Raw genomic sequence first — 16,179 nt, 5'->3', positions numbered from 1 at the left:
CAGATGATGCTGTGCTGTTAATGCAAAATTAGAACAATGTCCATGTTTACGTGTTGCCTTGATAAAGTTCCACAGTACTAATTCAATATGTACAATAACAGTCATGTTTACTCACCAATCTGCCAAAGGTTTTTATTCTTTTTTGTTTGTTTGATTGACCAACTTTTTCCAGTCACTTCCATTTTGCCATTTTTCGAGTCCTGTCTTTCAGCAGCTCAAAGGACAGAAATGTACATTATAATGTACATTATAAATGTACATTATAAATGTACATTGTACTGAATGTATCATGTGAGCTAGTAAGAGTAAAAGTAATTCCTCCCTTACCTACTACTTTTACCCAGCCTTTATGGGATTGCGCTTGCCACGTCCCTGGCTAGTACTTATTTATTAAGTACCTGCTTTTATGTGAGAATGGTAGCAGAGCCTAATAGAATGTGAATAAATATTTGATAATCGAGATGATGTTCTCTATTTTCAAATGCCCACATCACTGCAGTAGTTCCTACATGTTAAAGTAGAAGTAAAACGGCCTTTTTCACCAAATTGAAATCCATTTTCACTAAACCACGTCACTTGTTAAAGTACTAATTTAAGCATTAGAATGAATGGATGATGGATAGATGGTTATGTGTAGGTCAGGGATGGAGGGAAGAGCTAAGGGCCAAGGGGGAGGGGATGAGTTGGGGGTCAAATGGAGATTGTGCTGATGAGTGAGCCTGGTGTCATTTTGAACTGACCCAGGGATGTTGATGGGACGTCTCATTGCTTCCCAACCCCCCACCCACCCTGTAATGACAAAGAAGAAAGTAGAATGAAACATGGGTTTGGGATGTGAGAGTTCTGTACACCTACATATCTTTTGACTTTTTAAATATTAAGACCCGTGGTACAAACAGTAATTTGAACAGGAGCCATCAAAGACAGAGGCATGTGCATTGTCTCATTGCTTCGCTATGATTTGGTCCTTATTCATCTTCAGCGAACACTCAGTGTCTGGTTGCCATGGCAGCTGCTCCCTCGGATATCGGATGAAGCTGCGTTTTTATAGATGTAACTAATTCTGCTTGGGCAGGTTCCAAGATCATTAGAAACATAGAACAGCAGATCTAAAGTCTGCTTTGCTATTAGCGCCAAAGGTCAGTGGACATACAATATGTTTTATTACAGGAGGCAGATGGAATGCGAACGAAGCAGCTGAGTGTGATGTATCGGCCGACTTCGCAGAATCAATATGGCTGAAGAATTTTGTTTTGGGCTTATTGGGAGGGATTGGCGTGCACAGCAACACGACACAGGCCTCGTTTGTCACATCTTAAATGTAGGACTGAGACTTAGTCTGTGTTTTTAAAGTAAACAAATAAAATATGATCGAAGCACTGCATAATTATTGGGAATAAGCTACAAGTTAGACTTTACAGACAACTGCTACTAGTTTAATTTTGTCAAACCTTTATGTTGTTGCTTAATCAGAAGTTTAAGGATTTCATGTTCGACCAAAACTAGTGTTTCTTTGATATAGACAGTGTTTATAAGTGAGTGTATGTCACTGTCCAGATCAGTGTTTAAAACAGGAATTAAAACACAACTGTTTTGGTTAGTTACTCTGAGCTCAACACACACACACACACACACACACACACACACACACACACACACACACACACACACACACACACACCTTTAGTCACTGTATTCAAGTTAATTTAAAGGTGAAGGGTTTTCCTGGCTTCATTAGAAGATACTAGGAAAGCTAGCTGCTCTCATCTTATACACATCAAACCATAAATGAAACCGCAGTTACGCTAAAAGAGTCTTATTGCACTGGGGCAGATTAAGAGACAAGACGGATCAACAGGGGTTTTCAATTATTCGCAGGATACTTTACAACTTTTATTAAGCTTCAACATCCTACACCAATTATTGTAATATTGTAGAGGATGTTCTAAAGGGAATACTTCCATAGCCACAGAATTATACACAATATATATATATATAAAATGTACTGTTTTCATTGGCTGAATAGCTACTAATCATGACTAATAAACTGACTTGGATGTATAACATCAGTGGAGCTGTTGTGATGTTGCTAATGGTTTTGATTGAAAATGAATGGGAGAAATGCTGGCAGGTACATTGTTATTTAGGGGTAAATGATGCGGCTGCTATAGGCAGCAGTCAAACTTAGTAAATAATTGGCATATATGAGCTGTTCAGGCAGCTTCCAATGCTCCCCTCACCCCACCCCTCGAGCTACTGGTAGAGCATTGAAAAGCGCCTGGATAACAACAATAGAGAGCTGAAAGGGCGATTGGAACATTGGGGGGGGGGGGGGGGGGTACAACAATCACATTGCGGGCCTTTAGTAGAGAGAACATTCATCAGACTCTGTTCTTGGGAAACCTACATCCTCCATCCACAGCCGTCAGAAACCCTCCAGGAAACAGGTCAGTGAACAAAGCGAGAGAGGGAGAAAGAGAGAAGGAGATGGAGAGAAGTAGGAAGAGAGATGGGAGGAGGGGGGGGGGAGTCAGAAGTTGATAAGAACTGAGCTGCACTGTTCTTCTAGACACCAGCTGCCGAAGGAGCTGCTCAAAGTCAGACAGAAACACCTCCCAGCGTGCATCGCTTGCCCAGAGAAACACCTCCCAGAAGTCTTCGTATCGGCTGCTCGAGAGGATGACTGAGAACTATCATCCAGGCAACATCCTTGTCTTTCAGAAGAAAGTTTTTAAAAACTCTTTCACATGTTTTATTTATGGTAATTTTGAAAAGGGTCTTTAAACTAGTGGAGCTGTGGAGCAGAAATGTAATCCATTTGGAATTTGGACATTTATTCAGTTCAGAAAAATGACATTTAATGCCTCAACACTACATTTAGCATTGTATTAGAATCCCCATACTCTTCCACAAATAACACAAAAGACACTTGCACACAAAACAACCATATGATATTAGCTAACAATATTTCCTGAAAACATACTATACATGTTCTTATTCATATCCACTTCATAGGTATGTGTTTATGTTCATATGTATGTATATATACACTCACATACATATACACATATGTATATAAATATACACATAACATACACATGTATATAAATATACACATAAACATACACATATATACAAAAATGCTCCTAATATTGTATGTACAATGTACAAACAGTGGTCACAGGCGTAGGATTATTAGGTGTTGTACATGCACTAAAATGAAACGACAAGCCGTGGTGAATATGTTCTGCAGTGTAGAGAGGGCTGGAATATGTTACCTTGGCAACAGTCTACAGAGGGAATGAAACCACATCATGTTGTTACGGCTGCAGACAAAGCTCTTAGAAGTTATAAAACACTGCCTACGCTCCATACATTTAGAGGTTATTGGTAAATGTTTTGCTTTCCCTAAGTGTTGCAGGTGCTTGGTGAAGCATATACGCTCTTTTATAATCCTTTAACCTAAAGAAATCCTCTGGGATTGGTGTGAATAGGATTTTAGCTGAGGGCTAAACAGTGTATTTTAATTGAGATCGGACTAGTAGATGAAAGTCAAAATAGTTTTTGTTGTGCCTGAAGTCAGAAACATCTCTGTCTGAGGTCTACGCAAATACGCAATGAAGAAAGAGTCTGATATTACAAGAGCAGGACAGCAATGATTTTGGTTTTCAAAAGCATCTTTGAGTCGTAAAACTGACAGGAGGACTCTGAAAGGCCTTAAAATAGTTGGAGCCAAAACATGACGTTTTTTTTAAATGCTTGAAAGTTGTCTGCTGCCGAGGGACGAAGTAGAAACATAATAATGTATTTAATAAGGAACGTCTGGCATTTCTGGAGATTATTATAATCCACAATAGTTTTCGTGTTGACAAGTAGTTAATACATTAGCGTCAGAGGTGCTGGTATGCAGATGTGTTTAATTTAAACAGAGCCATAGTTGCTGTTTTCCCCTACTCCACGTCTTTATGCTAAGCTACATACTTAGACATGAGAATGCTTTCAATCTCGACCTTTCCCAAGAAAAACTCTTGTTACCAAAGAAACAACAGCATTTGCATTTAAAAAACCACAACAAAACATGTCATATATGCTCTTTTAGTATCAAAGGCAGAAGAAGCATGGCAATGCTGTAAAAAGCATTACAGCAGGAAGGAGGGCTGGAGAGGTCGGGTAAAGAAAGCATGTGAATTTGACACTGGAGACTCAGGAGACACATTGTTTTCTTCAATGCTGAAAGGGATTAGTTAGTGATAGTTGCCTAAATCATACTTTAAACATCAGATGGCCGCTTAGAAATCCCTCAGATGTTGTTTTTGGACCAGTCATATCGATCGTTTTAGAAGGCACTTACAAGCCACCTAGTTCGTCCAGTTTTTTTGGGAGATATACAAGGTCAAAATCTAGCCGTGCAACTATATCAGTGACAAATGTGCTGAGGTTGCTCTGACGGAAGAGGTGGTGGCTTTGAGCCACCTCGCCAACTGGTGACAGATCAGTTTTACATAAAAGCCTCCAAAGCCCAGAGGCCTTTTCTCTGTGCTGAGAACAGGAGTGTTGGAGAGGGTGAGATATCTAACAGTCACTTCTGTTAGCTGTGACTGGACTGCTGATGATCATCACCACAGTGGGGTGGCTTGTGTGTGTGTGTGTGTGTGTGTGTGTGTGTGTGTGTGTGTGTGTGTGTGTGTGTGTGTGTGTGTGTGTGTTAAACTGATTCATCATTTTACTGATGCACTGGTCCTCTGTTGGTCTTCCATTAAATATCAGACAGTGTTGTCCACTGCTGATCCAATGATAAAAAGAAAAGTCTTCAACTCAACATTTTTTTTCAGCAGTTAATTTATTCAAGTTACATGTTTGATCAGTGACAGAGCAGTAATGTCAACAGTGGTGGAAATGCCTTTGGTGCCATGGTGGTGGAAATGAGGTCAGTTAATTGGGACGGCTAAATATATTTTACAGGGTGCACCTTCTCCTTGGAAGGTGAAACACAGAGCTCGAGCCACTGCTGCGACACATTTAACATGCTGTGGTGATAATGAGGTGATTAGGACCTTCTAATGACCACAGAGTGTCTGACGAGCGCCTAAACATCTGTCGCACAAATAATGTACAGGAACTGCACCAACAATTTGTGAAGTTTTTACAGAGATGTCATACATATCTGTGGGAAATGTTTAATTTCTCTGTGGAAGTCTTTTTGATACACATCTTTTGATACAGTGTAAGCCAAGGGTCTTCAACGTTTTTCAGGCCAAGGACCCCCAAACTGGTGTAGCATGGAGCAGGGACCCCCTGCTTCAAATGAAGGGCGGGGTGCTGTCGTAGTTATGTGCGACGGGGGGTGGGGAGGATGTGAATGTGCAACAAAAAAAAAAGATTTTTTGCTTTATCTACAAACAATTTTGCGACCCCCCCTGCAATACCTTTTTGAAAGTTAAAATGTTGCCTTTCAAAGCTGCCTCTGATAACACTATCAACTGAAATATAGTTTTTTGCCAACTCAACAATCTGAAAGTCCCAAAACTTCTCAACGGCAACTTGATTTCTTCACTTTTAAACAGTTTCACCTGTGTGTGTGTGTGTGTGTGTGTGTGTGTGTGTGTGTGTGTGTGTGTGTGTGTGTGTGAGTGTGTGTGTGTGTGTGTGTCATCATTAAAGGAGCCTAAAATGATGTGTGTTCAAAGCTGCTCTGTCAAGCATGTTGGTCAGAAGCAGAAAGTAAGTCCCTCACAAAAAAGTGCGATGTTTTAGATTCCCTTCTTGTAATTCTCGAAGCAGTTTTGATAAAATAAGTAATTTTCTTTTCAAATAATCCAATGCAGACAAAGTGTCGACGCATGGCCATTTTGTATTCCACGCTTAAGGAGAGCTATTCTCCTGATGTACTTGTACATGATTGTCTGCCCCTGCTCTTGGTCTACATATACAGCTTTCACATACACACTTTGTGTTTCACATTATCCTCAGCAAAAAGCTACATTTCCTTTGACATTACTGGTTCAAACATAAAAGAATGACATTTTAGACCAACCAGCTCACACACTAACAACAAAACACAGACAAACCAGAGGTATGCACACACAGTGTATCGTGCGATATGCACTGTTGTCTGGAACAATGTCAGGATTAGAAGTCCCCAAGTCGACAGTTAGTTTATCTTACTTACACATACCAAGATTAAGTGAGAACTGCATTTTCTTTTCATTTAATCTTTTTGAACAGAAAGATAGAGAGGGAACACAGGGTCTATACCAAAGCTCACAGACCCAGCAGTGAGCAAGAATAACATTCTGCTCATGGCGACTAATTAGGGTGACTTCATCAACACTAGAAAAAAAGATTTACCCAGTCAATCTTCTTTTTTCTGTGTTCGGAAGTGGATTTCTGAGGGTTATTACTGCCTGGTTTCATTGAAAAGCGGTCGAATGTGACAAAGGCTTAATGGCTTTTTCTACAATTCTCACTGTTTCTAAACGTTGCTGTTTGTGGCTGGCTTTTCTTCCTTAATTAAACATTTATGAATTCCTCATTGTACAAGCACACGCAGATGTCTTGCCCTTCATTCTTTGGCTGTCACACACAGTGCAGGCGAAATACCCTCTGATCAGCCACTGCATGGGTGAATGGGTAGGGCAAGGCTTCTGGATGTGAATTACCATATTTGGTAATAAAGTAACACGTTGTCAAACTGTTAGCTCTGGCATAAGCTGCAGCACAGTCATGGGGAAATCCAGTCTCTAAGCATGAGCTCAGAGAGTTTTAATCCAGGGCAAACTCAGCAAGCTCACCAGCGAGAGAGAGCCAGCTAAGAAAGCCTTAGAAACATGACAATGGACGGATGTGACACAGGGACAGAAGGAAACTTTACTGCTCTATTAGCTTCAGGGGATGACAGTGAGGTGTGCTAGAATATATTACTTCTCTTCTGTGATGCCAAGACTGAGATAAGATGCTTTCCTTTTCTTCTAAGAACAGATGTGAGCTTTGCCAGGCATACAAGTCCCAACATTGTCATGTTTTGTAATGCAAAATATGACATGAATTACCTGAGCTTCTTTTTCATTGGGATGTTATGCTGGAGAATACAGGAGGATAAAGAGTCCATTGTGAAACACAGGATATGCATATATGATAGTCTATCGGTGAGAGCCGTGCACAGAGTTTCTACATTTTCCAACAGCTTTGTGTAGACAGAGCACCTTAGACGATCGTCAGTATTTCCATTTTCCTTTAGTCATATTAAAAATTGGGTGAGATGGGAAAGGTTAGATTTAAAACAACCATTTTTCTTTTAATCAGTCTTTTCATTTTCAGAGCAGGATGACACATAATATTTGAGTGCACAAAGACATAATATGTTTAACCCAACTGATTTAAACCAGGGGAAATCAATAATTGAAAAAGACTTATCTAGTCAGTGGTGGAGGAAGTATTCAAATCCTTTACTTGAGGTAAAGTAGTAATATCCATTCTACATAGTGGTGCAGGTAGAGCACAATAGTATCAGCAAATCTAACAATCACCAAACTATCAACACTAGAGTACTCGTTAAGGGGCAGAACGGCTCCTTTCCGTACGTTATTACATGTTATTAGATACTTTTACAGTATGTGTAAGCAGTATTCTGCTTTTGTAGTTGGTTGAATTGGAGCTAATTCTAACATTTCATTTCTAAACCCCTCAGTAGTTTAACCTCCAGCAATATATTATCATTTATATGTTCTTTAAAAGGTTTGTGTGTACAACTATATTCAAATATACAAGGTGATAAATGGAGCAGATGGAACATTTATAAAATAATATAATAGATTATCGCCCATTTGTTTATAGATATACGTGTATAATTGGGTAATACATGTGAATATTTGGAATGACCACCATAGCTAAATGAAGAGCAATCACTGTAACCATCATTTATCTTACCTCTACAAAGCAAATTAGTCAAAATAAATTGTTCTAGTTGGTTTAAGTTACAACAATTACAAGTAATGGAGATTGAATAGGAGTTGACCTGATGCTCACTTCCTCATTATCACATTTTTCTCACTTCATTTGAAGTCAAATCTATCCTAATAACTATTCAAACAAATGTATTCCTGAAACCAAATTAAAAGGAACATTTTTCATTGTTCTCATTTGTCCGGCTTTGTTCAGTTCAGTCGGCAGAGCCATGACTCGTTTAACATGTAACCTCTCATTTGAGGACTAGTTTCATCCTTCTTCACTGAATTGTACAGAATCATTTTCTAATTAGATTGCGACAGTTAAACGGACAACACACTTTGGGTTCTATTAGATCCCAGTTAGACAAAAGTGAAATTAGATTAGTGAGGTCTGATCTCTTTGTGGCCACGTCCCCAGCCACTGTCTAAAAAGATTAGGAACGGTGCCGCAGACTGACGGAGGTGATCGGACCGCCGTTAACGGTCTGTCTCAGACAACTGTGATGAGCATTTAATTGCTTGAGTTGAAGGAGCGGTAAAGAAGTTTGGCAGCACAAAGATACTGGCGGTGGATGAAAGCTGGCCTTGCCCCCGTTCCTTTTGGCCCATTCTGGATGAGCGCTGCATGTTTTTGGACTCTGGGGGGTAAAAGACAGCGAGGGTTGAAGTAGCCTCAAGGATGAAGAAGCTGTTTTTTGAGTATGGGGTGAATAGTTTAAATACCCCAGTTGAAGTAGAAACTCTGATTTTGAAGTGAATAAGTAACTCTCACTGCCTCACAAAACATCTCTTTGGCGTACTTGAGTAAATCAATCATCTTCCTCTCCAAGTAATGTTTCATTTAGTGCTGCTTCCAAGTATGTATTAACCAGCAACAATTCATTCTTTTTTTAATTAAACTTGATTGTTGAAAATCAGGTTTAAGCCGACCTCTTTAGGTTGAAATTCTCTATTCCCATCATCTTGGTAGCACAATGGCTTTAAATACTACAATTCCCATGAGCCTCAGCCGCCGTTGCTATGGAGAAGAAGGTGTGAATGAGAGCTGTAGCGAATTCAAAACACCTCGACATTGTGGTGGGAACAATGTGAAGATATTTTCAGTTTTCAAACAACCGTGTTTTTGTTTCCGACCGTCGTTACATGATGTAGGCTAACAGAATCATCACGCTTTACTTCATTTTAACCACTAAAGTGCCGATTTTTACACACACAGGCTTGTACATTTTACTTGTAATCAAAGTGTCACGATGTGGTGTAGGAGAGGACCCAAAAGTAGTTCAGCAGACAAGTGTATTAACAAAAGGCGAGCTTTAATTAAACCAAAGCCGAAAGTACAAAAGGTAAAAACAAAACAACGGCGGGCACAAGCTATAAAAATACAACAGGTAAAACGTAACCTGAAGACACGAGGAGACCGATCCAACGAGGCACACGTACTCAGACAGGGATATATACACAGACACCAAACGAGGGAACAAGACACAGCTGGGGGAGAAAGGCAAAGACACAAGGCCAGGGTAAATGGACACAGGGGGAACAAATTAACAATCAGAAAGGGAGGGAAAACACGCAGACAGGAAGTACAACTAGACATGACACAAGGGGGAATGAACATTTCAAAATAAAACAGGAAACCAAAGTACAACCAGGTCGTAACACAAAGAAGCAATATTTTCTAAGGCAGTTGCTTTGTCTTTTGTATTATTTATTATGTTGCATGTCAATCCAAGACAGTCAGTCATTTACTGTACCTTTGTCTATGAGGAGAGAAAATGGGACTTTTACTTCTGGAACCATGGGTACCCGAAAAAAAAAAAACTCTTCCAATTTCACAACTCTATTAGAGACAGATGGAATTGGTGGTTTCAGTTTAGTTTAAGCTCTTCATGGTCCAAGTTAGTCTGTCTTGTTCAGCAGGGACACAGTCGGAGAAAATACAAAGACACAATACTGCAGACTTCTGCATTCATTTGCCAGATACAAGCTTGAATGAACTGCTGTTAATTTTCACACAAAGTTTACTAATGAAGCTGTTCGGTGCTTAACAGTACAAGAAAGTGGCGGTAAAGAAAATGTGAATGTGTGAAACATTAAAGCCATTGAATACATCTTTCCAAAACTTCCGCTCTTAACATAAAGGCAGATGAGCAAAGCCTCTATGTGACTCTGCTGATAACATTCCCTCATTCCCATGTTGCTAAGACCACAGCAGTCGCTCTTTATGCAACCCAGCATGTTGCAATGCATCAATAATAGCTGCCACAGTCATTTCAGAAATGGCAGGATGCCTACAGTACTTACACCACGCTAGCTAATATATGATGTATGGACTCCAATTCCCTTTGTCAGCAAGTCATCCCAGTTATATTGTTGAAAAGGAAATGACTCATTCGATTAATTGGAGGACACATATGTCCAAGTCAATAAGCCTGATTACATTTGATCAATACACATTAAAAAGCAACATGCCAATCTGCTGACCCTGGTACAATGTTTAAGAAACAGCCTGCAACCTCAGGATTACTGAGACATTCAGTATTCATGTTTATCTTCAGTGCACAGTTCTGCTCTGTGCATAATGAATGTTGGAGCACATACTGTATGTACCTGAGAATGGGTCATGAATTATTGAACAAAGGTAATTTTTGCAGAGTTAACAAGATGAGGACATAATACAAATAATCGGATGCTAACACACAGAGTCATCATAAATGCTGGTGGCCTACCCTAAAAGGATCCTAACAAAGGTGATCATTTAGGTCTAATGGCCTCCAAAGAAGATGTATAATCTACCTATATGGTGGAGCTGTGCACTGTAGCATCTGCCCTGTCATATATTCCCATAGGAGAAGCCTGAGAAGAAACATAAGACGGTGCCATTACAGCATATCATGGTACAGCACAGATGGTATCCCATACTATGAAGAATTAATGTGCAGTTTTGGTGAATGCTTGACATACTCAACATCACTTATTCCCAATGTATCAAAAGGTCATAGGGCAACTCATGAAAGTTTCACAGAGCGACTGGTGTACGGTGGATCTTTTACTGTTGAATACAAGCACTCCCCTGGCAGAGTTTATAGAAAGCAATCCATTTAGCCCATGTGGCCCTATGTGCTCTGAATATTGTAATAAAGGGCTTGGATGTATACATTGTTGTGAATGGCAAGTTTGTCTTGAGTATGTTCTGACAAAATCATTTCTAACCTTTCACCCACTCGACATGATGATTTTAGAAGATGTGTGCTAAACTCCAAGCAACCCACCTTAACAAACCTCTTTCCTCTGTTTCAGTCTGTTCACAGTTCTCAAGAGGAGTGTACGCCATTTTCGGATTCTACGATAAGAAGTCTGTCAACACCATCACGTCCTTTTGTGGGACGCTCCATGTCTCCTTCATCACGCCCAGCTTCCCTCTAGATGGGAATCAGCAGTTCATCATCCAGATGAGACCCGATATCAAGGGGCCCCTCCTCAGCCTTATCGAGTACTACAAGTGGGACAAGTTTGCCTACCTGTACGACAGTGATCGAGGTAAGTCATGGACACCGTTGTTTTTCTTTTGAAAGCATCTTTTCACATCTGATTGTATGATGTTTGCATCATGCAATGACCTTTTGATTTGGAGAGAATGACAGAGTTTAATTGAATTCATATGTGGCTTTAGCATTTTTACGAATTTGACGAATCGGCCATTGCTCTTTACCTAAACAATATGATTATGTCTTTTTCAAAAAAAAGAAAGCAAAGGTTTAACCTCATACAATCCAAAGATTGTGTTCAAAATGCTTCTTTCAGCACACAACCTGCTGTAAATCCAGGTAAAGGGCATTTTGGTTTTCGACAAAGAGCTTGTCACATACAATCAACTATAACACCTCCTGTGTTCGAGAGTCTGTTTTACGTAATATCTACGGGAGGGGAGGCAGTCAGAGTCATCTTTGACATACAGTCGAGGTGATGTGCCCTGCAGTTGTGGTCTTCCACACACGTTCTACATCGAGGCGTGATTTGTTTTGAAATGAACACTGAGTACCAGAAAGGTTGAGTCTGGCTTCACATCTGAAACTGTGCTCCCATTACAGTGGTAGACAGAATAAAATGTAATTATGCAGCTAGTTGTTTAAAATGACAAGAATCTTTAAATGCAAAACTCCTAAAGTTATGACATCTGAACCCACACACCTGGGCTCCTTCTGGGATACTTCTGAGGACGCCTCAGCCACTTTTATCAAATTATTGGTTTCCTATAAACATTTTATATTATAATCTAAGTACAGTATATAAAGAAGCATTCCCTGATTTTGTTTTTTGCACTCATCAGTTGCAGCAACAGAAAGTATTCAGAACTTCTCCAAAAAAGAAAAACAAAAAGCTTTTTGGATCTGGGAAGCAGTATATATTTTAAATTAATACATTTTGAAACAAGGCTAACTTACAAATGTGGTATAATCTGTAATAAATATTGAGATTTGTGGTTGTGAAACCAGTTTTGGTATTATAACAAATCCTTTTTTTGAAGGGGTTATAATAATCTTTGGGATTTGAGGAGTCAGTTTTCAAATTTCTTTATGCGCAATTTCCAGAAATAATGACACTGTACCAAACTTCTTCTTCAAGTGATTTACATATTCAAAGCTTGATTAATCACTCCTGCACATCTGATATTAAACAATTTATTGTTGTTGTTTCAATGTACTCTCTGCACTGCTTCACATTCACACAGTAAACGTTGGTCAATGGTGCCATTTAGAGAGGAGACAGAACACCATACACACACACACACACACACACACACACACACACACACACACACACACACACACACACACACACACACACACACATACCCAGCTGGTCTATCAATTGTTTGGTGTCATCATTACACTAATTATTATCAGTCTGCACATTAAAGTAAAGTAAAATCATTAATTTTGCATACAGAAGTAAATGTCTATGCTCTGCCTGTGCACCTGATCCTGGATCAGATCCTGCACTGATTTAATGCAAGATGAAAAATGATTCACCCTCAAACTGTATTATCCAGACTTACTTCATATTTAAATCTATTCCGTCAGTATTCTTTGATCCCTTTCATCAGTTATTTTTTTCAATTCAACACTGATACAAGTCTGGACATTTTAATTTAGGAGACGTTTTTCATCTGTGTGGTTCTGCACATACTGCGTCAGCCTTAAGATTGTTTCCACTCACAGCTAGTGTCTGAATATCACACAACATGGAAAGCCATGTATAAAGTGTAAAGACGGCAACAAGGTTAAAGAACACAAGCTTTGCTGTGTCATGTAACTAGTAAGAGAGACTGTCCAGCACTGAAAAGGACATTTTTCCACATATAGAGTTCTATTTTATTTGAATACTGTTACTGCAATTAAAGAGGAGAATTAAGACCTCAATAGTATCCAGTTACAGTGGAATAACACGATCAAGTCTTTCTTTCCTTTCTGCTAATAGGGATGTTCGGCTTTCAGGTTCAACTTTTTAAGCCCCTTTTTTTTTTATCTCTTTAAAGAATGAAAATATTACATTATTTTTATTTTCAACACAATATAAAAAGAGTTCCCTTTCAAAAAGCACTTTGAAGGTGTTTAATGATACTTGATGAATGCCCAAAAATGGCTTACCAGAACATGTAACTCATACACTGAGTAGCTTAAAGTAATAGGAAGTGGAATAACTACTTTCTATCCATAGTGTTAGTGCGTAGTGTCGGCGAAATACAGTGTAGTGTGGCTTAATGGGGATTTAGTGCATTTCTGCTCTGGATTGTTTCACGTCGCTTAAACTCTCTCACTGCACCTTTTCCCCTCCGTCTTTACTTGATCTATCTACATCATGTCCCTTGTGCTGTACCCTCCCTCTCATCTCTTTCCACATGCTTTGGTCCCAGAATCCATTGCTAATCTTCCCGGTGAGCCTCGCGCTGACAGACAGCAGAAACAAAATACCGTCCCTCCCCAAAATCAGAGGGCAGGTTCCAATCAGCTGTTTTAGATTGTCCTCATGCTTGTGCTAGCGCTGACCTGTTGTCTCTACTGTACGTCCGCGATGGCACTGAAGGGGCTGTTGTGCATATTTCATCATTGCATGGCTGTCTAATTAGGTCAGTGTGATCCACTCATTCCCATGGCAACTGCAATGTGGAGAGAGACAGAGACAGAGAGAAAGAGAAGGAGAGAGATTGTAAGTGACGGACTGGGTCACAGAGAGAGCCGGGAGAAATGAGGCAGTAGAGTTTCTGGTTATGATGAATTCTATTAACACATTGAGACTAATAGCTGAACCAACACCATTGTCAGCTGCTGCCAGTAAGTAAGTTAACGGATGTTTGTATGTGGGCGGATAGGTGTTGCATTCTGTTGGCTCACTGAATGACATTTTGCAGACCTTTTTAAAATGTAATTTTCTCACTAAATGTTTTATATTTTAGTACTGCCATCACCATTCACCATTCCTATAACAGAAGCCAGTATGCTTAGGAATCGTGTTCAATTCTGCACCTCACAATTTACGTCCAAAATGTCACGTTTAATGCCTAATGCAGGAAGTAGTGTGCCCTTTAAGTAGTGAGCGGGAAACCCCTCTGTAGCCCTGATCTTTCCCAAACCTTAACTAAGTGTTGAGTTGCCTATCCTTAGTTAGGGACTAACCTTAACGTTGTTTTTAAATGAACGGTGGCTCAAATGTGTACGTGAAAGAGGTTGCGAGTAGTGATAAGCAGTTCTCTTCAGCTCTACGAAGTCGAGCTTGTGGGTGGGTGAACACGCCTTTTGCTCTGACGACAGCCATTTTGTTGCTGTGGTTATGGCTAAATTAGTTTCAGCATATAACACATGGCCATCCCCAGAGCCAAGTACAGCCAGCCCATTGCCCTGTGGTTGCAGTCGCTGGTTATGGCTACAGTTGGTACTCGGGCACATCGGAAGCATTTAGCAGCTAAAGAGGCGGCAGGTATTTCCTTCAGGAGTTAGTGGAAAGCAAAATGGAAGAGTGACTATTGGGCTTACATTCATCAGGTGGTGAGAAACACAGCTTTAAATAAATGCTAATGTTTTCCTGTTTGTGGCCAGAAACACTGAACCTAACCTGGAGTTTTGCAGAGTTTTTGACTAGTAATATGGTTGTATACTGACGATAACACTTTATTTACCTACATAGGTCATGATAAAAAAACTTTTCTTCATTGCATTGACTATGTATGTATCCAAGTACATGTTTTAGTTGTTTTAATTCATATTTTTCATAATATTTAGGGCGTTTGGACCATATATTAAATTAAATCGAGTCATGGCCATCCATGAGAGGACGAGTACTCTTTTCCTTCTTCCTCAGGAAATTACCACCTGCTGTACCAGTTCATTCAAGTGGTGCTTTAATTAGCATAATGCAGAAAGTGGAGATGTATACCTGGGGAAGGATGTTGAGCCTTTACCATGGAGGATGAGTGAGGAAACAATAGCTTGAAGCAAAGAGATTATATCTAATACGAAGCTGCAATTGTTGATATTGAACTGCTTTCCTCCATGCATTATTTATGAGCCTCATTTGAATAGTTTTCTAGCATATTATGCATATGCTCATACAGCCACATACATCAACTCATTAAGATGTTGTTGATGAATTAGCATGAAGTTAAGCTTTCTCAGTAGAGGCATCATGTGCAATCACTAGCAGAGAAGAAATAATCTTCTCACTGGGAAAATAGACGATATGGTATCATCAAATTGTTGAATAACAAAACGCTACTTTGCACACTACTTCACGTCTCCTTATTCTCCACTGACCTTTTAAATTCAGGGCAACCTGGTGGTAAACGCAAGGTCACATCACATGCTTACCCTCCAGTGCATTGAAGGCGGCGTGCTTGTTTGAATAGATGGCATGATGTTGGCTGCAAACCAAGACATCACATGTACCACTAAAGAGAAGTGATGAGGATAATATGCAGCAGTCTTTGAACTGCAGAGGAAATCAGCTAAGCAAGGTTTTTATTATTTAATTATAACAAAGTTCCTTGTAAAGATAGAGTAGACTGATAATAATATATAACATATAATAGTAATGTATAAGCAGTGGTCCATTTCCAGTCGTAAGGACACCTATAAAAACTGATAATACATCTTCAGTCCAATCCAGTCTATTGTTATTCTAATCCATGGGCAGTAATGCAAAACCACTTGTTTCAGTTACTAATCTTATTAACTAT

At 39.6% G+C, this 16,179-nt stretch overlaps 1 protein-coding gene across 1 annotated transcript in view; it reads left to right on the top strand.

Moving 5' to 3' along the window:
• gria2b (glutamate receptor, ionotropic, AMPA 2b) overlaps window positions 1-16,179 on the top strand; it is a 42,755-nt gene that overhangs the window by 9,395 nt on the left and 17,181 nt on the right. Inside the window, 1 exon segment of the mRNA XM_029440971.1 lies at window positions 11,247-11,486. Within this exon segment, the coding sequence (XP_029296831.1) occupies window positions 11,247-11,486 (240 nt within the window).

The sequence above is a fragment of the Cottoperca gobio genome, chromosome 10 (assembly GCF_900634415.1).
Source record: "Cottoperca gobio chromosome 10, fCotGob3.1, whole genome shotgun sequence".
Lineage (NCBI taxonomy): Eukaryota > Metazoa > Chordata > Actinopteri > Perciformes > Bovichtidae > Cottoperca > Cottoperca gobio.
Note: the sequence above shows the minus strand (reverse complement) of the source record. Positions and strands in the feature narration are given on the sequence as shown.